This window comes from Nicotiana tabacum, chromosome 6 (genome assembly GCF_000715075.1).
Source record: "Nicotiana tabacum cultivar K326 chromosome 6, ASM71507v2, whole genome shotgun sequence".
Classification (NCBI taxonomy): domain Eukaryota; kingdom Viridiplantae; phylum Streptophyta; class Magnoliopsida; order Solanales; family Solanaceae; genus Nicotiana; species Nicotiana tabacum.
In genome coordinates this window covers 137472667-137497900 of record NC_134085.1, presented here as the reverse complement: position 1 = coordinate 137497900, position 25234 = coordinate 137472667, and the positions used below count along the sequence as shown (strand labels likewise).

General features: G+C 35.8%; 1 protein-coding gene and 1 long non-coding RNA gene across 2 annotated transcripts; one reads left to right on the top strand and one right to left on the bottom strand.

Moving 5' to 3' along the window:
• The first annotated feature begins 4440 nt into the window (after nucleotides 1–4440).
• On the top strand, nucleotides 4441–13417 carry LOC107779579 (DUF21 domain-containing protein At5g52790-like). Its single transcript, XM_075255444.1, has 13 exons — nucleotides 4441–4754; nucleotides 4841–4917; nucleotides 5151–5234; nucleotides 5342–5455; nucleotides 5586–5672; nucleotides 10970–11109; nucleotides 11196–11283; nucleotides 11405–11478; nucleotides 12062–12249; nucleotides 12333–12388; nucleotides 12499–12545; nucleotides 12626–12902; nucleotides 13188–13417. The coding sequence occupies exons 1-13, from the start codon at nucleotides 4574–4576 to the stop codon at nucleotides 13230–13232; spliced, it is 1458 nt and encodes a 485-aa protein (XP_075111545.1). The 5' UTR covers nucleotides 4441–4573; the 3' UTR covers nucleotides 13233–13417.
• Nucleotides 13418–18430: 5013 nt separating this feature from the next.
• On the bottom strand, nucleotides 18431–24996 carry LOC142181844 (uncharacterized). The gene is made up of 2 exons (XR_012710738.1): nucleotides 19724–24996; nucleotides 18431–18700 (listed from the first exon to the last, which is right to left on the bottom strand). It is a non-coding gene; the product is annotated as an uncharacterized LOC142181844 (long non-coding RNA).
• Between the last annotated feature and the right edge of the window lie 238 nt (nucleotides 24997–25234).

Below are 25234 nucleotides of genomic sequence, written 5' to 3'. Positions count from 1 at the left end.
GCGATACTCTTATGGGATGTAATATTTAATTAAATATGAACTGCTCCATATTTATTAACTTTAAATAATAATGGGTTGTATGATCACTTTCTTATCAAGTGTTAGTAAAATGTATCAATCCTTTTGTTATTCCATATTCATATATCATGATCTATTAAATATCCTTTTCGAATTTAAAATGGTATTTCCATAATTTAAAATTAAAATAGAATATATCATTATATAGATTCATTTAATTAATAAATTTGGTTAACCTTGAAAGTGTACATTAGCGTTAAATTATTGTGATAAAAAAATAACTATCATGTATTAGTAAGAAAATTCTTCCATAAGAATCTTTAAATAGATCATATATTTGTCAGTTTTTTCAATTTTTACTAAACATATATTTACTTATAAAAATTTAACAAAGTAAGATTGAAATAATATTGATATAACAAAAATCCGAAAAATTCGAAAACTCGACAAAACCGAACCAATCCAAACCGATATAGTTGAATTTATTTGATTTTGATAAAAACCGAATCAATCCGGTCCATATATACTCTTTAATTAAATTTGTGTATAATATAGATTTTGTGTATAATTCAATTATGGTATGTATCCTTTTTGAGAAAGAATCATTGTATATTACACATTAATCTATATTATATTAAAAGGAGAGTAGTGAAACATGTGGTTAAGCCAAGTGGCAAGCTAAAATGAAGCCACTTGACAATTTTAAGACAATATTAAAAATTAGAATTATAAATGAAAATATATTTAATGGAAGTATACATAATCTAAATAGATCGTAGAAAAATTTATTTTTTTCCTTCAAAGTGAGAAAATAAAGCAAGCATTAATTAGAGAAAAGAATATAATAAAATAGTATTAAACATAGGCAGAATTGATAGTTAATATAATATAGATTTTATATCATAGTAAAATATTCTATCTTCTATATTATTTCTTTAAGTACAATCTATGCAAAAGCTTTTTCCTTTTGAATAAACGTTCTTCAAAATTTTTAAATTAATACTTTGAATAAATATAAGTAGGAGAAAAAGGTATGAAATATTCTATTGGCATTGTCGTAAAAATGAAAGAAAAAATTTCTTTTTGAAACATGTGATAGACTAAAAGTCTAATAATAACTAAAAGAAAAATTCATTATGGCATAAAGATATATGATCATTGATATGTAAATCTATATAATTAAAGTCACAAAAATCATACCAATTTTACAAGTCTTTTATCACACAAATAAAGAAAAGATTAGGTAAAATTTTGATTTACCTTTAATTTTAAACTTAAATAAATTTAGATTTTGATTTACGGATGTCGATGCACCGGAATAAGGAGATCATAAATAAAGATATTTGGACTACCGATTGACTTTAATGAAGTTCAGCATAATTATCATTTTTTTTCAATGGTATTATTTATTCTAATCCATATTTAGAAAATTAATTAATTATCCTCATTATTACTGGAAGAAGTTTGAAATAGATGAAGTGTTCTATGTTTTTCTATATGAAACTTAAATACCACATCATGCTTAGTAATCGGTTGAATCATATGAGTCCACTATTATGTAAACTAGCAAAAGCATTTTAATGTCGGCCAACAAAGAAAATAAGTTATACAAAAGAAGTATTGGTTGTAGTCTGGATATCGTTTATTATGGAAAAATATATTTTTGTTCCTTAAAATAGTTTTGAGGCTCTTTTTTATGGTTAAACATAATTATATCATATTGGATGGTTAAGATTGTTGGACTGTATTCCTTAAATAGCTTTTCAAAGTAATAATCTTAAATCGTATTTTAATCATATATGTAAGCGAGATGATGATAATAATGTATTGGGTGACAAAAATTAAAGAACTTAAACCGAGTGTGTCATATATATTATTTGCTTAAAGAAGGTTTCATAAGAAGTAAGTTTTTCCATTTGAAGCTGTAGACAATAAAGCGCTAAATATTATTTTACATATTATATCATACAGATTTTAAAACCAAACATGAGTGGATTTTCTTCTAAATGGTTCCTGAATGTGTGTAGAGCGAAAAATTTACCATTAAAATGCATATATTTTTAGAGACTTCCAAAACTTTAAAAATAAGAATTATTTAAATATGTATGTCAGCCGCTATATTGAAAGCTATTAATCCTAATTTACATGTTTGGCATATTCGTTGCAGTCATATGAGTAGTAGAGAAACATATTGTCATGAAAAGAAGAAAAGTGAAAGTCCCTACCAAAGTCTCGACGCCCGTACACGACTAGAAAATAAAATCTCTTTGATCTTAATTAATAAAAAAAAAGTTGAGGTTAATTGAGTTATGTTAGATTGCAATATGGCGCATGGTTAGAACTTAGAAGAATGCTTTGCTTAACTAAAGTTACAAAATGATTGATTTTACAATTAGAAGCGAACATAAATAAATGTGTTATTTTAAATACAATTGAATTTATAAATGCTTGATTATGCAACTTAATTGAAATAATAGATTTAATGTATTCAAACAAATAAAATAATTTATTATAATTAATTTTATTTAATAGTTACCGGGTTTTAATATTAGTACTATATTAAAGCGAACTTCGACGAAATTTCTTCACTGGCTTTCGGTGTTTTAGACTATTTATATGATCTAAGCGATGAGGAATATTTTCCTAGAATACTGGCATGTTCGTAAACTCCAAATAAAATGTTCTTGAAACTATACGTACTACGGCTCATTTTAAATGTATAATGACTATTTATTTTGAGCTAAATTCCAAAATATTATACTGTCTGAATTCTTATATACTTTCTTCTTTATTATTTTTTTGTCGCTCAGCTTACTTCTTATTCCTAATCTGAATGGCTGAATCCATTACGAAATTAACGAAAATGGACCAACACATATATGAATAGGCAATTCATGCTTAAATTTACGCCACTCATCCTCAAGAAATCCTCCAAGAAGAATGTAAATAGTGGGAGAACCACATTTTTGAATAGGCTCGCCTTTACCCCAAAAACAAATGAAGCTTTATGCTAGTTGAAAAGACTCGTTAAAAAGGAATGATATATTTATGTATGTGAAAACAATTAACTCTATGTTTTTCATTTTACTATTAATAAAAAGCTTTTATATATACCATACAAATGCAATGTCATATTTAAACACACAAATTTTAAAAGCCTTATAGAAACACAACTATGACATGATTAAGATCAAAAGTTTCTAATGTAATTATTTCCTTCTTTAACTTTGTGCTAAGTCAAACTAAGTAATTTTTTATGTGCTATCCAGATTAATGAATTAAATCCTCTTTCAAAATGTATTTTACGGAGTACTCAATCCAATTATCTATCTAAGTAGATGTTAATTGTCAAGCAATTATGTGGCGAGACTGCTATTTTTCGCGTAATCAAACATTGACTTACGACTGATTCACAGTATATATGCATTTAATTAAACTAACAACATATTTGCATCAGCCATACGATATATCATTGCAAGTTATTTGTTGATTTGTCAACTGCTCCAATGCACATATATGCATTTTAAATGATATTTTTAGTTCATTATTGGCTTATATTACTATATATTTCGGAGAGCATTTAAGGGCTGATGATCTCACATTATTGTCCAGTTCTACTCAACCATATCACAGAGGCAAATACCACGATACAAGATACTGTATGGAAAATAAAAGAAATGAATAACGAATGGCTGAGAAAGACGTGTAACAATGTACCTAGAAAATTATGACTTTTACCATGATGAGAATTTGAGATTTTTTAGAAGAAATGGTTACTTTAATTTTTAGATGAGAGACAGAAAAGTGTCTGGTTTTCCTTTTCAGTAGGTTTTAAACTTTTTGTTTTATATATTAACTAACCCCACATAGGCATACAATTACTCTTTTCAGACAGTGATCTAATCACGCCCTGAGCCTTCTTCATCTTTTGGTTTACTATTTCCGTATTTCTCTTCTCCTTTCCTACTTTCCCCATCAAATTTTGCTAACATTTTACTCTATATAGCAATATATAGCGTTTCGTGGTTCAGAGAGATAAAGTTGATTTATAGTAAATTTGAAGTGTCTTCCACGTCACAATGCACTAGGAGGTTCACTGATTCGATAAAGTTGACTTATTTTTCTGTTTATAAAACAAAATGTTAATCAAGTTCTGAGGCACTTATTAATTAATGATGCATAAAAAAGCGAGCAGACAATCATTAAGAAATCTGGCTTATTAGTTCCCTGAGTAACTACGTGTTTCGACCATAAATTTTAATTGGGGTTGTTTAAACATTATTGAATGGATTAAATCATTAAATAATCATTAGTGTCTCAACAGCTCGATTTCAAAAATGCACTAGTATATATATGTAGATTAATCCATCTCATCATTCTTTTTATTATAAATAAATAAAAAAAAAATTCTTATCCACAGGTTGCAATTTCCACCTGTGCTTCCTCTCCCTCCTTATATAAGTTTCAGTAGTTCTGATCCAAAATCCAGTCTTTTGTAAACGTCCTCCGTTTTTAACTTTAGTATCAGAAAATTCGTCAAATTAATTAACACAAAATGGCAGCAAATGATGTGCCATGCTGTGAAACCATGTTTTGGGTATACTTAGTAATCAGTGTGTCACTTGTGTGTTTTGCTGGACTTATGTCTGGACTAACACTAGGACTCATGTCCCTTAGCCTTATGGATCTTGAAGTCCTCATTAAGGCTGGTCAGCCAAATGATCGCAAAAACGCAGGTAATTATTTATTCCCTGTTTGGATTCAATATTTTTTTTGTTTTTGTCACATGAGTACTTACTACTCTATTTCTAACTGATCATAGAGAAAATTCTTCCCATCGTAAAGAATCAGCACTTGCTCCTTTGTACCCTTCTAATATGTAACGCCATGGCTATGGAGGTATGTTTCTAGCAGTCGCGTGTTCATTGGCTCAGCGGAATCTAGCGTTTGTGTAAAAAATCAATATATATATATATATATATATATATTTCAGAACATGCTCTCTCAACTTAGAACTCACATCGTTTAAATTGTGGATCGACCACTGGTTTCTAGTGATATTCCACCCATTATCCTTCATTTAGTGCCATTTTTTGAGCTGATATATGCTTAATGTTTTCATCAAACTGCAGGCTCTTCCAATATTTCTAGATGCTCTACTTCCTGCATGGGGTGCTATACTAATATCAGTCACCCTTATTCTAGCCTTTGGAGAGGTCTTTTTTTAAGAGTTCATTTTTAGTTACTGTATTACTAGGACAGAGATCAGAGTTTGTTTCTTTAAATGGACTAATTCAATTTCAATTTTCTCCCTGCCACACAGATTATTCCTCAGGCAGTCTGTTCTCGCTATGGACTGAGCATTGGTGCAAGATTGTCACCTTTGGTTCGTTTGCTTGTCATAATTGTCTTCCCTTTATCTTATCCCATCAGTAAGGTAAAGTCTTATCTTCTTTGTAATCCTAGAGAAATTAAGCCCTAATCCCCAGATTAATATTAAAATAGTAATGAAAAGGGCATAGTTTTAGTCAACTAATTAATTATTTCTGTTCACTTGGTTTCATCAGTTGTTGGATCGACTCCTGGGTAAAGGGCACTCAGCACTTTTACGCCGTGCTGAGCTGAAGACCTTAGTGAATATGCATGGTAATGAGGTTAGTGCTTTGTGCCTTATCTTTGCTTGATTCAGCCGAATTATGTAAACATATGCAACAACAAAAAAAGAATACATATAATAAAATCATACTCTTTTTGAACTGGTCACTAACTTAGTGATATGGTGTCCATCTCATTCAAATTATTTGGTAGCCAATTTTGTTGACTTGGTTTGGTTTGGTAGCCAATCTTGTTGAAATTGTGAAAAGGGTGTGTAAATTGTTAAATATTGTAGGCTTTAGAGAGTGAGGTTTTGGCTATAAAAGAAGAGTCTTAACTCTCATTTCGACACACCAACAAAGAGAGAAAAGAGAGAGAGCAAGGTATTTCATAAACTATAAGAAAATAGTTTGTGAAGAAAAATAGAGTGTGAGAGATATTGTAGTGAGGTGAAAAAAAACAAAAGAGTGTTTATTTCTTTTGAGGGTGTAGTGGTCTTAGGAGTATTTGTACTCGTTACTACACAGTGTAAAATTTCTTGCTATAGTGATATCAGTTGCTCTTCTTGGGTGTGGTTTTTCCCTTATTCAGAAGGGTTTCCACGTAATATCTTGGTGTCATTATTGCTGCATTTCTATTCTTGTTGATTTAACCATAACTTAGTGTTCCGCATTTATCACTAATACCGTGAATATTATTTTTACGGGGTTTGTTCCCAACAAGTGGTATCAGAGCCAAGGTTGTGTCTGAGTATACTCTATGGTTGCAGCACAGTCTGAACTTCCACATCAGAAAAGAATTACTTTGGTCTCTTAATAAATAGTATTTGTATTTGTGATAAACGATGGAAGCCAACACTAGTAGAATGATTACTTTAAATGGCACAAATTATGCCATTTGGAAGGGCAAAATGGAAGATTTGCTCTATGTCAAGAATTTTCATCAACCTGTCTTTACCACTATAAAGCCTGATAATAAATCAGATGAAGAGTGGAATTTATTACATAGGCAGGTTTGCGGCTTTATTAGACAGTGGATTGACGATAATGTTTTGAACCATATTTCTAGGGATCATGAACCAGTTATCTGCTATGGGCATTAAATTTGATGAAGAAATTCAAGGCCTGTTTCTACTTGGTTCCCTACCAGATTCTTGGGAAATTCTTAGAACTTCATTATCAAATTCTGCTCCGGATGGTGTGATCTCTATGGATCTTGCCAAGAGCAGCCTTTTAAATGAAGAGATGAGAAGAAAATCTCAGGGTTCCTCCTCATCAGATGTCTTGGTGACTGACTCTAGGGGAGAAGCAAGAATCGGGGTTCTCAAAATAGAGAACATAATAGAAGCAAATCCAGAAGCAGACTTAAAGATATAGAGTGCTATCATTGCGGGAAGAAAGGGCACACAAAGAAGTTATGCCGGATTTTAAAAAAGGAGAATAGAGATAAGGAAGAATAGAAAGAAGATGGCAATCGTGTGGCCACCGTCACTACAAAAGATCTTGTTACCGTCCTTGATGCAGATCTGATAAATATTGCTTGTGATGAGTCAATCTGGGTTGTGGACAGTGGTGCCACATCTCATGTGACATCAAGGGAGAATTTTTCTCATCCTATACTCAGGGTGACTTTGAAACTTTGAGTATGGGTAATGAGACTGTATCTAGGGTGACTGGTGTTGGAACGATTTGTTTGGAAACTAGTATTGGAACTAAACTAGTTTTAAACAATGTAAAGCATGCACCTGATGTTCGTTTGCATTTGATCTCTGTTGGTGTTTTGTATGATGAGGGATATGTCAGTACCAATGGTGCTGGAAAGTGGAAGCTCACTAAGGTTCCATGATTGTGGCTCGTGGGGAAAAGCGTTGTGGTCTATACTAGACTACGACCTCTACCTATGTTGATATGGTGAATGTCGTTGAGAGCAATAGCTCTTCAACATTATGGCATGAGAGGCTTAGCCACATTAGCGAGAAAGGACTAAATGTCCTGGCCAAGATGAAATTGTTGTCAAATTTTGAAAGTGCAAAATTAGAAAAATGTGAGCACTGCTTGGCTGGAAAACAAAAAAGAGTTTCTTTCCAATCTCATCCTCCTTCAAGAAAGACAGAGTTTCTTGAGTTAGTGCATTCAAACTTATGTGGTCCAATGAAGACAAGGACTTTGGGTGGTGCACTTTATTTTGCTACCTTTATTGATGATTGCTCAAGGAAACTTTGGGTCTACATCTTGAAGACTAAAGACCAAGTGTTGGGTGTCTTTAAGCAGTTTCAGGCTTCAATTGAAAGAGAAACTGGAAAGAAGCTGAAGTGTATTCGTACTGATAACGGTGGTGAATATTGTGGACCGTTTGATGAATATTGCAAGGAACAGGGTATCAGACACCAGAAGACTCCTCCTAAGACTCCTCAGCTTAATCGTTTAGCAGAAAGGATGAACATGACCTTGATGGAAAGAGTCGGATGTTTGCTTTCTGAAGTAAAGTTGCCGAATTCCGTTTGGGGTGAGGCTTTGTTGACCGCCGCACATATTATTAATCTATCCCCTGCGGTTGCTTTGCAAAGTGATGTTCCAAATAGAGTTTGGTATTGCAAGGATGTTTCCTATGACCACTTGAAAGTGTTCGGTTGCAAAGCTTTTGTACATGTGCCTAAAGATGAGAGGTCAAAATTAACTGCCAAGACAAGGCAGTGCATCTTCATTGGTTATGGCCTTGATGAGTTTGGTTACGGGCTATATGATCCAATTGAGAAGAAGGTCGTGAGAAGCAGTGATGTTATCTTCGTGGAGGATCAAACCATTGAAGATATTAACAAAGCGGAGAAGCTAAAATCTCTAAGTTCTGAAGGTTTAGTTAATCTTGATCAAGTTCCTCATACAAATGCGGATGACGTTGGTGGGATCAATGATGATGGTGATGCCCAGAACCATATTCCAGATCAGCATATTGATGGTGATGGTCATAACAATACTAATGTTGATGAGGTAGATATTCCTACTCACGAAGCTGTGGACGAGCTAGATATTCCACTCAGGAGGTCCTCTAGACCTCGTACTCCTTCTTCCTATTATTCACCCAATGAGTATGTATTACTCATTGATGGGGGAGAACCTGAATGTTATGTGGAGGCCATAGAGGATGAGCACAAGGATCAATGGATTGAAGCCATGCAAGATGAGATGAAATCTCTGCATGAGAACCATACTTATGAGTTGGTGAAATTGCCTAAGGGCATGAGAGCTTTGAAAAACAAGTGGGTGTTCAAAGTTAAAGTTGAAAAACATAGTTTGAAGCCCAGATACAAAGCTAGATTGGTTGTCAAGGGATTTGGTCAAAGGAAAGGTATTGACTTTGACGAAATATTTTCTCCTATCGTGAAAATGTCCTCTATTCGGGCAGTTCTTGGTTTGACTGCCAGTCTTGATTTGGAGATTGAGCAGATGGATGTGAAGACTGTTTTTCTTCACTGTGACTTAGAATAGGATATTTATATGGAACAACCTGAAGGCTTCAAGGTAAAAGGTAAAGAAAATCTTGTATGCAAACTTAAGAAGAGTCTATATGGATTGAAGCAAGCTCCCAGACAGTGGTACAAGAAGTTTAAGTCTATTATGGGGGAGCAAGGCTACCAGAAGACTTCTTCAGATCACTGTGTATTTGTACAAAGGTTTCCTGATGACGATTTTATCATCCTCTTGCTATATGTGGATGATATGTTGATTGTGGGCAGGAATGCTTCCAAGATTGACGAGTTGAAGAAACAGTTGAATAAGTCTTTTGCAATGAAAGACTTGTGTCACGCTAAGCAGATTTTGGGCATGAGAATTACTCGTTCGAGAATTGAAAGGAAGCTTTACTTGTCACAAGAGAAGTACATAGAACGTGTACTGGAGTGCTTCAATATGAAAAGTGCTAAGTTGGTTCGCACACCCCTTCCTGGTCATCTGAAGTTGAGCAAGAAGATGTGTCCAACAACAATGGAGGAAAAAGAGAGAATGGCCAAGATTCCTTATTCCTCTGCTGTCGAAAGTTTGATGTATGCAATGGTATGCACTCGACCAGATATTGCTCATGTAGTCAGTGTTGTTAGCAGATTTCTCGAAAATCCAGGAAAAGAGCATTGGGAAGCTGTAAAGTGGATACTCAGGTATCTAAGAGGAAGCTCACATGAATGCTTATGTTTTGGAGGATTAAATCCAATTTTAAAGGGCTATACAGATTCTGATATGGCAGGTGACCTTGATAATAGAAAATCCACTACTGGATATTTGTTTACTTTTTCAGGGGGAGCTATATCATGGCAGTCGAAGTTGCAGAAGTGTGTCGCACTATCTACAACTGAAGCGGAGTATATTGCGGCTACTGAAGCTGGCAAAGAGATGATATGACTAAAGAGATTTCTTCAAGAACTTGGATTGCGACAGATGGAGTATGTTGTCTATTGCGACAGTCAAAGTGCAATAGATCTGAGCAAAAACTCCATGTACCATGCGAGAACAAAACACATTGACGTCAGATATCATTGGATTCGTGAGCAAGTGGAGAACGAATCACTTCAAGTCAAAAAGATTCACACGAGTGAAAATCCTGCAGATATGTTGATCAAGGTGGTACCAAGAGACAAGTTCGAGCTATGCAAAGAACTTCTCGGCATGCACTGAAACTAGAAGATAGTGCTACCTCCTCTAGATGAATGAGACTGGAGGGGGAGATTGATATGGTGTCTATCTCGTTCAAATTATTTGGTAGCCAATTTTGTTGACTTGGTTTGGTTTGGTAGCCAACCTTGTTGAATTAGTATAATTTGGTAGCCAATTTTATTGACTTGGTTTGGTTTGGTAGCCAACCTTGTTGAAATTGTGAAAAGGGTGTGTAAATTGTCAAATATTGTAGGCTTTAGAGAGTGAGGTTTTGGCTATAAAAGGAGAGTCTTAACTCTCATTTCGACACACCAACAAAGAGAGGAAAGAGAGAGAGAGCAAGGTATTCCATAAACTATAAGAAAATAGTTTGTGAAGAAAAATAGAGTATGAGAGATATTGTAGTGAGGTGAAAAAAGCAAAAGAGTGTTTATTTCTTTTGAGGGTGTAGTGGTCTTAGGAGTATTTGTATTCGTTACTACACAGTGTAAAATTTCTTGCTATAGTGATATCAGTTGCTCTTTTTGGCTGTGATTTTTCCCTTATTCAGAAGGGTTTCCACGTAATATCTTGGTGTCATTATTGCTGTATTTCTATTCTTGTTGATTTAACCATAACTTAGTGTTCCGCGTTTATCACTAATACCGTGAATATTATTTTTACGGGGTTTATTCCCAACACTTAGATCATGAATTTGCCTCCGGTGATGATAGGCAGGGAAAGGTGGAGAGTTGAGCCACGACGAAACTACCATAATTGCTGGAGCATTGGACCTAGCTCAGAAAATGGTTAAAGATGCAATGACCCCCATGTCCAGAGTATTTTCTCTTGATCTTCATTCTAAACTGACTGAGTATGCTACTAACTCTCTGTCAAATTTCTCCTTCAATAAGCACACCTTGTTAATAGTAACCCAAAATTTGATGATTATATTCCCAGTGAGATGATGAATCTGATTATAAGTAAAGGCCACAGTCGCGTACCTGTATACTCTGGCAGTCCAACGAACATTGTAGGACTAATCTTAGTAAGTCTTTTCAGAAACTCTATTAATATTTAATGGGATAATAAAACAAATATACTAGTATCATTCTGCAACATTTTTGCTATTCCTTTGTATGGCATATTTAACTTTTCTTCAATTCTAGGTGAAGAATTTGATAAAATATCGTCCCGAAGATGAGGTGCCAATCAAAGATCTCAGTATAAGGAGTATGCCAGAGTACGATACTGTAAATTCTTACGTATAATATGATGCATTCTTTTCAAGAAAGTAGTACTTCCGTTCCAATTTTAGCTGTTCATTTGGCTTGGACATATTAAGAAAATACTACTTGAAATGTTGCGATATTTATATAAAAGTAAATCCAAACTAGTTATTGTCATGTGACCAGGAGGGCACGGGTTCGAGGCGTGAAAACAGCCTTCTGCAAGGTAAGGCTGAATTCAATAGATTCTTGTGGTCAGGCCATTCTCTGGACCCCGTGCATACAGGGGCGGATCCAGAGAAAAGGATCCGGGTTCCTGTGAACCCAGTAACTTTTGCATAAACTCTGTATTTGTATTAAAAAATTTATTAAAAGTATAAGAATATTTACCTTGGAACCCAGTTCGTTGATCCAATTATCATTTAAATTAACTTGAGATTGTTGTAGGAACCCATAAGCTTAAAATTCTGAATCCGCCTCTGCGTGCATAGTAGGAGTTTAGTGCACCGGGCTGCCCTTTTAATCTCTACGAAAATTTTAAACAATTTTTTTGAATAAATTTTGGACTCAAATAACTAAAACTGTAATTTCCCTCAGGGTCCCAGAGTCTTTACCATTATATGATCTTCTGAACCAGTTCCAGAAAGGGAACAGCCATATGGCTGTAGTCTTGAAGAGTAGTAGGAATACTAAAGAAGCTGCAGAAAATGCCACTGCTAAACATGATATAATCAAGATAAACATCCTTCCCCGTCCAATTCAAGAACCTGCAGTTGATGAAAAAGGTAAGAATAGTCAGTACAATATAATTTTCGGGAAACCAGAGAAGTGTATATCTTTGATAAATTGGAATGATCTTCGATTATAGGAGAAGAAGCAATTGGTATCATTACAATGGAAGATGTTCTTGAACAACTTCTGCAGGTAAAATTAATACTTATTCATGTTGGTTATGTTTTCTGTTTGTTTAATTTTCCGAAACTGATGATTCCTAGCTAATTGGTCTGCTTTAACTCTTTCACTTTTTGTCGTAGGAACCTATATATGATGAGACTGATGATTATGTTGATGTTCACAAGAAGTATGTAACTGTAGCAATTTCAGTTTACTATATCATAAGAATGCATTGAATAGCTGAGTCTCTGATTTTCTTGTGTACAGAATTAGAATCAATATTCCTCCCTCGATGATATTTTCGCCTAGAAGATCTCCAGGAGCAGTGGCGTCAGGGGTTTCTAAACTGAAGTGGCAAAGTCCAATAGCATCTCCAGTTTCAAGTATTCATCAGATACCAATATCTTACCAACAAAGTCCAATGTTGCGCTCACCAGTTTCCCCATATATGCAGTCACCAACTGTAGTATCTGTCTCCCCTGGACACTTAGTAAACACGAATTCTCCAAGCAGATTTGCGCGCACCTCTCCATCATCTAATAAGGTAATGAACCAAAATCTGCAATAGTTAAAAATGATCAAATACCGGTGTCGATTTTAAAAGAATGAATAATTTCTATATTTTGGTCGGTCTTCTTCTCTTTTTTCTGTAGCTACATACAGGGTACAGAAACAAGAAAGTTTTATTCCTTCAGCAATTGTGAAGCATTCAGAACAAACTGCTGAAATGTGGATGTTATTTCCCATGATCTAGAAGATTATTTAAGAGAATCCCTGTACTATATATACTTTAGATATATTAATTAACAGTTTGTAAAATCTGTTGCAGGTCTCTACCAAGTCTTATGAGAAGTTGGAAAAGCACGGTAGTTAGTACTTGCTGAAGTTTGAGGACAGTACGGTCTAAGTTTCTGAGATGAATTTATCTTTTAGCTGGCCATCAGAAATACTGATGAACTCAACATTTGAAATACCAGTGAAATTTTTTTATTTCAGAAGTATTTCATGTCATATGAAATAATGGAATTTTACTAATAAATAATCTTCAAGTTTTTTTTCCATGGAATTCAAGTCCAAACATAACTAGACCTTGTAGATACCACTTCTTAATTTATTACTTTAGATTTAAATATATGTTTTTCAATTTCACCCAAATATTTTCCAAACACATACCGGAGTTTTCAAGAACCCTATATCACGTTCATGGCCAGCTTTTAATTGGTAACATCAGAAACCTTTACAGTGTTGGAAAGTCAAAATTAAAGGTAGAAACTATTATTTTTTTTGCACTGCATGAACTAGAATAGGTTTTGGGTTAATTAATCCTGCACTCGCAAGATTTTGTTCATGCATTCTTGGGTATTAATCAACCACTTCTTTAACGTTTTCCCGATTATAATTAATAGGATAACTAGTGGTCAAGTTGTCCACCATGGTTACGTTGGTATTTCCATATAAACTACTCGATCTCGTCGCCCTTCCATCCACAAAATCAACAAGTTGGTGACAAATATAGAGTTTGTAATCAAATCATTCATCATTGATTTAATTAATTAAAAATTGGCGCCTCTGCCCTTTCTCCAATTGTAATAGAGTATCCGTTAACACATTAACTGCCAAAAGAGGTGATGAAGATTTGAGAAAAGCTAAATTTTACGTTCCAACAGTGGATTAGTTGAGTGATTAAAATGAGAATAATAGTTTTGGAGTTAACACATAACTTCCAATTTAAGTGCAGTAAAGACGAATATTTTAAGTGGGCATCACCACCAAAAAAAAAAAAAATTACAAACTGAATACTAGGAGAAATGACGACAAAGGAGAAGGGATACTTGGGATTATTAAAAACACTAGCCAACATTATTTCTTTTCAATCACTTAGCAGTTTAAAAAAATAGTTCATGAAATATAACATGAATTTTTCATATTACCTTTTTTATTTTACTGTGTGAATGTTCTTACAAGTGGAATCTTAAATTTGAGAATTTTAAATGCATTTAGAAATAAAGTTGCATTAAACAATCAGACAGAACAGATACCGAATAGTAACTATAACAACTTTGACAAAATAAAGGGTTTTAGGTTGTCGGGATTGAAACACGAAAAAAGAAAAGGATAAAGATACACGAAAGGAAATAAAGAAAAGGAAAAGAAAAAGAAAAATGCAGCTATAATCGACACTATTTAAAACAACTTCGTTTGTTCCGATATTTTTTAGCTTTTATATATAGTGAATGGTTGTTACACACCTATAACAACATTTGACGTTTAAATATTATCGCCCCCTGTTTTCTCTCGAAAGCGGAGTTCGGTGTGTGACAACTCTTTTAAATGAGTATTAAAAGAGATGAGTTATCACCTAACGATTTTTATGATGTGTTAGGGCACCTATTTTGCGAATAACTCTGTTTGACTAGTCCGTATCACCAAAGATCGGGTAAGGGCTCAAGTTACCTCAAAGAGAAAATGTTAGGCACTCTTTGAGGTCCACAACTGTGGGTCCCGATCAAACTTTAAATTATGTGAATTATATAATTGAACTAGGTGAGCGTAGGAAGGAAGATACGAAAGTTGAAAGTCCTATTGTAACATAAGCCAATATGAGAAAGAATAAACTATATGAATAATGAATACAAGTTTAAAGATCACAACTACGTCGATCTCTATTTAATTGATTAAGTTCTTTTAGCAAGCATAAAGGGGAAGGGGTCCCAAGTTTTTTAGCCTAAAGGATCACCCCGTGCAATATAAATAATACTTCGCAACTCCCTTAAAATAGGAGTTGCTCATATTATTCAGCGGGTACAGACTATCATCTCCTGCTACTCAATTACTATGTTGAAGTTGTTTACCTAAAAGCGCTCTAATTCAATTCTAAGCCGCGTCTTATGCGTGCATTATCCATCATATGCCTATGGTCCAGGAAGCTTTGGACCTCTATTTGGGTGGTTCCAGACTTACTTAGGATGCTCAAAATGATAAAAACTAGGCGACATTCAAACAGTTAGGACTTCACATAATACCAATAAAAGGCTCAAGTTAACCTCCACACATAAGCACAAAAAGCACTCGATTAATCACAGATTTTCAGATTAGGCAGTAGACGGTTTCAGAATCAAGTTGTTAAATCATATAGGCATGGTTCCTATGTGATTCTAATTTCTAAGTATTATACAGGCAGTACTGTAACGTATAGGCAAATTAAAGCATTTCAAATTCTATAGACATGATTTCTAATTATATGCGCAATAAGGCAGTGAAATGATCTCAGAATCCCGAATTACCAGTGTTGGTTTTGTAGGCATGCTTCTTAGGAAGATGACAGTGTCCTATAGATATGATTTCTAACAGTTGAAATTGATTTTACATATTTTCTCCCTATAGGCATGTCATCTAAGTGGGGCAATACGACAAAGTAACAAAGTGATTGATTAATTGATTAAAATTTTATAGTCATGATATCTAAATGAGCGGTGTGTTAAGAGAAATAAAAATAATTGATTGATTAATTAATTGAAACCATATAGACATGGTATCTAGATGGGAAGTAACGAAACATGTGTTATTTATCCTATAGGCATGCTGTCTAAGTTTGCACAATAGTAAACCTTGAAACAAGTATAGCAAATACTTAAACATATTTTAGACAGGTAGAGTGAAGTGTGTGTGATTTTCTATAAGCATGATTTCTATGAGTGGCAGAATAGGAATACACTAAACAAAATAACAATTAAGGCATGCTAAACGAAAAGGCGAATAGAGCACATAGACCCTATAAACATGTGTTTCTACCCTTTTTATGCAAGCATTAGAATATACTCGTTCCCCCCAATTCCACTAATATCCCCATTATTCGTTACTACAGATTATTACAGGCCCAAATAGGATAAAATAGTTACAGACTTAATAGGGCGGCTACATGCCCAAAATACAGCAAATACAGGATACCCCAGGCTGATTTTGGGTCTTCAACTAAGCCTGGAGCCTTAGGTGATGAACATGCCCAAACTACGGATGGCTATTAATACGCTTCAGTTTTGAGTACCAAACTAGCCCGATAACTAGGCCCAAACTTTAAGACAGCTGCCTTGCTTACCCATGGAGTGCTAAATAATCGTAGCAACATAAGTGACAAGCTTGGTACTAGGCGAACTTTAAGACTTATGAGGTTCATCTTTTAATGCTATAGCTAACAGAGAGAGCAGGGATTTCCTAACAGAATACACACCTAAGCAAGTAAAGGAATAACAATGAAGGCTATGAGGGTCAAGAATGCTAACCAGTTACGAAGATAAACGAACACAAGGGTACAGCAACAGAAAGGCAACAGTAAAAAAAACCCCAAATCCTAGTGTGTCAGAGTTCACAGGAGCTTTAGTGAGCCTTGAGCAGTGCTCGCACTAGAAAAGTTAATAGCGAAGATTCTAGTGGCCTTGGCTTCCAACCGACCATAATCAAGAGAGAGCAGAAATAATAAAAAGTAAAAATAAAGGATTAACAGTAGTTGTTAAGCGATTAGCCTCTGTTCAAAGGGGATTAGGGGAGGCATTTATATAGTGGTAAAATCAGGCAAATAAACAAAGAAAGAAATCAAGTAAACATGAACAAAAAGGGTAAAATCTCACATGCAAGTCAGTAGGGGAACCGGAAAGGAAAAAAATCAAACTTCAAACCCTAGTTAGGGTTTAAAACTCAAAATCGGCCAACTAGTATGAAGAATCCAGCTTTTCTTCGTGTATGTGGACGAAATATTGTCCAAATCTCCAAGATTGAGTTGATTCTCATCCGATATAGAGGTGGTATTTGTCAAAATTGGGAAAATACCTAAGTAATGCTATAAACGTGTGACCAGTACCAAAAGAACCCAAATATGGTAAGCAAATAATGGTAAAATCTCATTATTAGCAGAATTAGGAGAGGTGATTAAGGAGAAGGCGACTAGGGTTCTTAAGAAGAGGGAGGAGGAGAGTTGAGAGCGGTTTAGGGTGGCGGATTGAGGAGAATAAGTATGGTTTCGTAGGGTTTGGGTAATTAAAAGTGAGAGAGAGGCTATGGGCCATTGATCCTCCGAGATAAACGGCCAAAATTGAGCGAGAGACGGGGCGGGTTAGAGATCGGGTCCTGATTGGGTTGAAAATTAAAAGGGGTCGTCTGGTTTGGACTTGAGAAATTGGGCCAAGGATTTGGGGTATTTGGGCCACTAATGTGGTCCTAAATTAGCCTTGAATTGGGCTATAAATTAAATACATGAAAATTATTAATAAAATAATTTATAAAACTATTTAATAGATAATAAAATAAAATGATTGAAAATAATAATCTAACATTATAAAAATATAAAAAATGCTATTTTAGCACAAATAATATAAAATATAATTATGCACGAATATAGCCTATTATCGTAAAATTATGTAAATAGCTTAAAAATACAAATATACTTACATAAAATAAAGTAAAAAATATTCTGAAACATATATGTTGATGCAAATAATAAATTTGGGTAATTAAATCATCACAAAATAAATCAAGCGGTACTTAATAATATTCATGTGATTTAAATACAAGAAAAAAATAATCTTAAAGATCTAAAAATTAGGAAAAATTATAAATTATTTGTATAAATATAATGATACAAAAATGATACTTTGAAAGTATATATACTTATTTTAAAAATATGAAGGAAAAATTGGGTATCAACAAATATTACTTGGTCGTTATAGATAAAAATTATCTAAATATCAATTATTTTTCCTTTTTTAATATTACATATAAAAAATAAGAAATTTATTCAAATTTAAAATCTCAAAAGATATGCATATTTCACTAGTTAAATATTGAATAGAACTAATATATTATTAATAAATTTATAATTAAATGTATAAAGATTTAAACTCTAAGGTATACATTTAAAGCTACTTAAAAAATAATTTTTTTCAAAATTAACTGAAGAACTTTGTAAGTGTAGCTTTGTCACGACCCAAAATCCCAACCCGGTCGTGATGGCGCCTCTCGTGAGGACAAGGCCAGCCAATCAACAAAACAGTACATTTCTTTATAATTAATTAGCAGGAATAAGTCCAAATCATGTGCAATATAATCTTAAATGCAAAATAAACGTGATAGAACAAGGAAAACCATCCCAACTAAGCCCGAAATCGGGGTGTCACAAGTCATGAGCTACTACAGAGTTTACTAATATTTTACAAAGTCTGGAATTATCATAAATAACAAAGATAAGGGAGAAAACGGGGCTGCGGACGTCAACAGCTACCTCGTTACTCCTAGTCACCGCCTGGCATGGAAAGAATCAGCGCTCAGGAGCGAACTCAGCTCTGCCTGTATCTGCATACATGGTGCAGGGAGTAATGTGAGTACTCCGACCCACTGAGTAATAAAAATAAATAACGACTGAAAATATGAAATCTCATAACGGCACAATATAGCGCTATCCCAAGCAGTAAAATCAGTTATACAGTAAAACAGTGAGTATCAGATAATTCTTCTTTTAAAACAGTAAAGACAAATAATTTTCACAGTAAGGATAAATCAAAAGCTTGCCCCTCGGGCTCAATATGTAAATCTCAGTATAGTATCAGCCCCTCGGGCTCACTCCCAACTCACCTGCACACAACATCAGCCCCTTAGGCTCACTCCCAATTCACCAGCACACAACATCAGTCCCTCGGGCTCACTCCCAACTCACCACACACAAGCAACGTCCTCTCGGTCCCACTCCCAACTCACCTGGGTACCCTACGCTCACTGGGGGTGTGTACAGACTCCGGAGGGGCTCCTACAGCCCAAGCGCAATATCAATAGGCCTGAAAGCCTTCACACATCACACGAGGCCTGAAAGCCTCCTCACATAACACTCGAGGCCCGAAAGCCTCCTCACATCACTCAACATATCCTCACGTATGGACCTCGGCCTCAATCAGTCCAGAAAATAATCATAAGCCTCTTGGGCATCAGTAAAACAATAGTGCTCAGCTCAACAACATTATAAATATCATTAAATCTCGAGTTGAGTATAAATGTAGCTGAGTTCACAAAATAATATAATTCAATTGGATTGAGTTAAAATAATATTTCAATTCGTGAGGAAAATAGTGATGTAAATTCACAAAAGATTTCAGATAATTGGCACGAAGCCCAAATATGGAAATAAGCCCCAATCATAGTGAAAAACAATAAATCTTTATCAATTACGCGGTAAAAATATCAACTGGGATGGACCAAGTCACAATCCCCAATAGTAAATGACCCCGCGCTCGTCATACAACGCGTGTCTCATCTCAACATAGCAGTATGTTGTGCAATCCGGGGTTTCAAACCCTCAGTGCATCATTTAAAATCATTACTCACCTCGACCGGTGAAATCTATAGCTTGCGATGTCTTTACCCCTCAAATCGGCCTCCACGCGCGTCGAATCTAACCAAAATCAGAGCGAATACATCACAATATGCTAAGGGAACAATACCCAATCGAAAATACTCGAAAAACGCTAAAAATCACGAAGTTGGCAAAACCCGAGCCCCGGGCTCACTTCTCGAAAAATTACGAAAGTCACATCACCGAATTCCTCGTCTCGCCACGAGTCCGTACATATAAAATTTACCAAAATCGGAGTTCAAATGACCCTCAAATCTTCAAATCTTATTTTCAAATCCCTAGGTCCAAAATCCCCAATTTACACCTCAAAAACATGTAATCTAGTCGGATTATTCGATGATAATTCAATATTATGGAGTAGAAATAATCACAAGTGACTTACCTCAAGATTTCTCATGATTTCTTGCTCAAAAATCGCCCCAAACCGTGTTATTTCGCAAGAAAATAGGTAAAAAAAAAAGAGCAGAAATGCAGCAGCTTTTAATAAGCAAATCTGGTCGCTAAAGACCCAAATCCGGTCGCTAAAGGTGCTAATCTGGTCGCTAAAAGTGCCACACCAGACCTGATGCACCAGCACTCTTTAATTTCACTAAAAAGACTCTAACTCCTTCATACGAACTTGGAATTAGACGATTCTTGCTCCTATGAGTTACAAATAATAATACAAACACAACCCTTCAATCGAAACTTAATTCGGAGCTCATTTGCCCAATGCGATATCCATTTCGCTCGTTAAACAATTACTCATGTTTCGCGTCAAAAACCCAATCGCGACTTGATGAAATTAGACCAAAATTTTTAGATCAGTCCTATAATTCATTATCAAAATTTAGGAAGTCTCAGAATCAAATTTGGATCTCTAGAACTATAAATGAACCTTTAGATCATTACATTTATGCTCAAAACCACAAAAATCTTCCAAAAACTCTTCCAAAATTTGTCCGAGCCTCATGGGATCCCAACAAAGTATACTAACAAGTCCCATAATATGACACAAACTTAGTTGTTTCTTCGAATCACCAAAAACAACGCAAAAATACTAAATTCACCTCGGATTCAAGCCTATGAACTTTGAAACTTCTAATTTTCACATCCGATGTCGAAACACGTCAAAACTAGTCCGAATGATCTCAAATTTTGCAGACAAGTCCAAAATGACATAACGAAGCTACAGCAACTCTCAGAATTCAATTCCGAGCCTCGGATCAAAATCTTACCTATCAACCGTAATTCGCCAAAATACTAACTTTGCCGATTCAAGCTTAATTCTACACCAGTCATCACAAAAATATTCCGGACATACTCTTAAGTCCCAAATCACCTAACAAAGCTATCCGAACTATAAAATTTGCATTTCGAGCTCTCTAACACATAAGTCAATATCCGGTTGACTTTTCCAACTTAAGCTTCCTTAAAAGAGACTAAGTGTCTCAAACCTTACCAAAATCATTCAGGAATGACTTCAAATTTTGCACACAAGTCACATTCGATATTACGGACTTGCCCCAACTTTCGGAATCGCATTCCGACCCCGATATCAAAATTTCCACTTCCGGTCGAATTTTCTCAAAAACCTTCAAATTTCTATATTTAGCCAAACCGCTCCAAAATGACCTACGGACCTCCGAATTCCCTTCCGATCACGCTCCCAAATCCAGAATCACCATACAGAGCTACTCCCAGTCTCGGAATTCCAAACGGACATCAATAACACTGAAATGCATTTTAAGCCAAACTGATGCAATTTCTTCTAAAATGCTATCTTCCACAATAGGCGCCAAAACGCTCCCGGGTTATCCAAAACCCGATACGGGCATACACCCAAGTCCGAAATTATCATACGAACCTGCTAGAACCTTCGGATCCCAATTCCGAGGTCGTTTACTCAAAATTCCAATCCTAGTTCATTTCTTCAATTTTAAGCTTTCAAAATGAGAATTTCCATTTAAATTTGACTCCAAACTTCCTGAATTTTAATTCTGACCATACACACAAGTCAATATACCTGAGATGAAGCTGCTCATGGCCTCAAACTGCTGAATGACGCGCCGGAGCTCAAAACGACCGATCGGGTCGTTATAATCTCCCCCACTTAAACATACGTTCGTCCTTGAACGTGCTGAGAACTACACTGACGTAGTCTGAAATCACTTGTTTAACACCTCATGCACCTTCCCGTGATACCACCACTCAGTTGAGCACATTAGCTTGATAACTCTGTAGATACTCCCTTATTCAAGCAAATAAGCCATTAGGTCCAATTCCAACATCCTGAATTTCCTGCCAAGCCTGTTTCCATCATACGACCACCATATCAATCTCCACACGTTGTACCCAAACATGGATGCATAACTTTGCTGAATTCACACTTTGCATCACTTTACTCATAGGACCACAATAACATTCTTTAAACATAATAGTCGAAATTCCACAAATCTGATGCTCCAATTGCATCTCATGACTTACATAGGTCTTGCTCTAGTTTTTACAACACCGATACGACTGAAGATATGTGCCGAAATTCATAATCAACTGTTGAATCAACAATTCATTGGATCTATACTCCTGACAAGTTACCTTGTCTCAAACCAAAGAATGATCTTTGCTCTATAATATACTTCATATAATCAGTTTGCACTGACCCCAAATCTAGTAACCTCGTCTTACCCAGTACGAACTGCTCAGGCAATAAGTCACCTCGGACATAATAAAAAATCCCACAAGATGCCACAATGTGCCAGTGGACTACCAATTCGAACGTGATACAAAAGGAAGTGAACTCTGGGAGGAACTACTCAACTCGCACACTAACATGGACTTCCTCAGAAAACAGGTAAACAGAACACATAAAAGCAAATATGGGCACTGAACTGAACATCACACTGTTGCGGCGCGCAACCCGATCCAAACAACATACCCATGGAGGTGTGCCACCCGATCCACATATAGAACTCACATAAGGAGATACACGTCGAGCTGAATAGCTCACCACATCCAAATACCGAATATCGGTCATAAACACACTAAGGTGCATAATACCATTCCCAAGGAAACATATAGCGTTATAGGCTACAACTCAAGCACAACTGAGGTGCGATACATGATCTAAGTCTCAAGAGCCATCCTACTCATATAACATCACCGCTGAGCGGAACCTCAACACATAAGGAATTTACCAAGCCGTCTCACAACTCATACATCACAATATATCTTTACAGAATTATCTGACCACGAAATAAGACCGCGACTATCCTTCTATAAAGAGCGCATTGCTGAAATAAACACAACTGGCCTGACGTAAGGCTCAATTCCACATTTAAATCTATCCCCCGACCTCAAGTCGATCCTGATCGTGCCAAGCTAGGCCAATAATATTTCATAGGTCTATAACCCAATAAGCAGAGTGCCCTCCAGGCATAAATTCTCAAATGGATGATATTACCAAAATCCTCATACTTGGTTTAAATTTCTAATTAATCAAGTGACTACATGTCACACTTATACAATCTTCCTGTGGGACAAGCTCCCACCATCTTCCGAAATAATTAACGGGTTCGCACATTCAAACCACCGGCTGCACTAACGCTGAAAAGTGATCAAGAATCCCTAACCAGGATGCAAAGCCTTTCTCACAGAACACCGGTCTCAGGTGATACTAACATCAATACCCATCTTACTCAAAACACTAGAACTCCTTTCCTGCTCATCCGAGCTCGTGACATCACATTCATTGACCAAACTGAGACCTTGGTCCCCTCTTCAAATTCCATACCACTCACTGCACCTCACGTGCCGATATACGATAGACATGATTTCCATCACAACTCTGGAACCGCCGATAGGCTAATATTTCATCACATAAGACTTTCCATTTAACTTACTTCGGGAGAACTATAGCAACATACAGGCGAATTCTCATAACCGTCGAATATGCCAATATCTAAGTAGTGGTCCAAGCCACCATAACCCTTCCGGGATTTGCCTCCACATAACAAGACATAACAGAAGAATGCTTCTGAATAAAATCAATTACGGTGGTCGACAAGCCTCACACGTACCGCCACAAATCACTTGCATAACTTTCTCACGCTGAAGGAACTGATCGCTGACACCAATATGCCAATTCAACTATGGCTAATCAACCTACCTCCTTCCAATTTACCCTTAATTGCCTTAGAAATAATACTTCTTCATTCAACACATAACATACTCCATCTGCACTCCTCCGGAGTGACCTTGAATCACGAGACCATGCTGTCTCAAATCCCACGAACCATTTCATATCTCCCAAATGCTACACTGCAAGTCAAAATATTATAGAACATTTTGGGCACCTTCTCATAAGCTGCTACAAAGCTTGATTCTTATCTGTATCTATAATGTCGACATCATTAGGCACCACACTTTGCCCTTTGAATTCATGAGGACCGTTACTGAGAGCCACCCGCTCCGACTTGGCCCCGAATGCAACCACTCCATTGAATTTTATAACATATGAATACCCTCTCTATGAAGCACCCAGCGGGATCACTTCCCTCGAAGCTTGCACCTATACGAGGCATAAATCATGAATCTTCCCTCAAGTGTGAACATGAGCCAATAAGGCTAACCATAACATGCATTCAACAATTCATTTACTCAAATTACCACTCATGGTCCTTTTCCGTAGCCGCAATAATCCATCAATACGCTAATAACCAGAATTCACGCAGGTAATTAACCATGCAGCCCAATCGTAAGCGGTGGGACTCTCCCACTTAACTCAAAGCCACTATTACACGACTTTCGAACACATTAGAATCATTCTCTCAAGTCATTTACTCTTATTCAAAATGCAATTCACCTGATCCAAGGAACATAACCACACGTTCCTCATTAGCACTCTGACACCGCAGGGTATGACCTCATTCCAGTACAACCAAACATCTTCCTGCTCCATGCACCGAGCATTCTTTACCAATGACAGCTTAAGACATACTGTGATTCTCACACATATATAAAGCACCATGTAGCCTTTGTCCAAGTTTTCCCTCACTCGTGCCATCTTCGGACCAATTTCCGTAACCAGAGCTGATTCGCCAGCATGCCTCGAACCGGAACCAACATAGCACATGACCGCACAATTATCTAATCAATAGCAAACTCCCCAACTTGGCTCGAAGCCATAGATCACAACACATATACATTATTGCTGCCGTAATACCATGGTGAGATTAAACTCACTCCTTCATTCACTCACACAACAGTTAAGCCCACTATTAGGCGGCGACATTTTTTTTACTAAGTCCCAAAATTTTCAAAAATTTCGGCAGAGTTTCCTTTGTAATTGGGCTTATCCACCTGCTAGAGAATCACCAAAACCATCCTAACAACACATCCACAACTTGACAAAGCATCACAATGAAAAATCAAACACTTAATAGTCCACCTATCATCCAACAGGTCTCCATCGTCACTTCCAAGTCATATAGATACATCTCGCA

Excerpts from the sequence above, each read along its gene's own strand:
- LOC107779579 (XM_075255444.1), top strand. The coding sequence starts at position 4,574 with ATGGCAGCAAATGATGTGCCATGCTGTGAAACCATGTTTTGGGTATAC. Across the intron at positions 4,755-4,840 it reads AAATGATCGCAAAAACGCAG|AGAAAATTCTTCCCATCGTA; the intron begins GTAATTATTTAT and ends AACTGATCATAG. Across the intron at positions 12,546-12,625 it reads TATGTTGATGTTCACAAGAA|AATTAGAATCAATATTCCTC; the intron begins GTATGTAACTGT and ends TCTTGTGTACAG.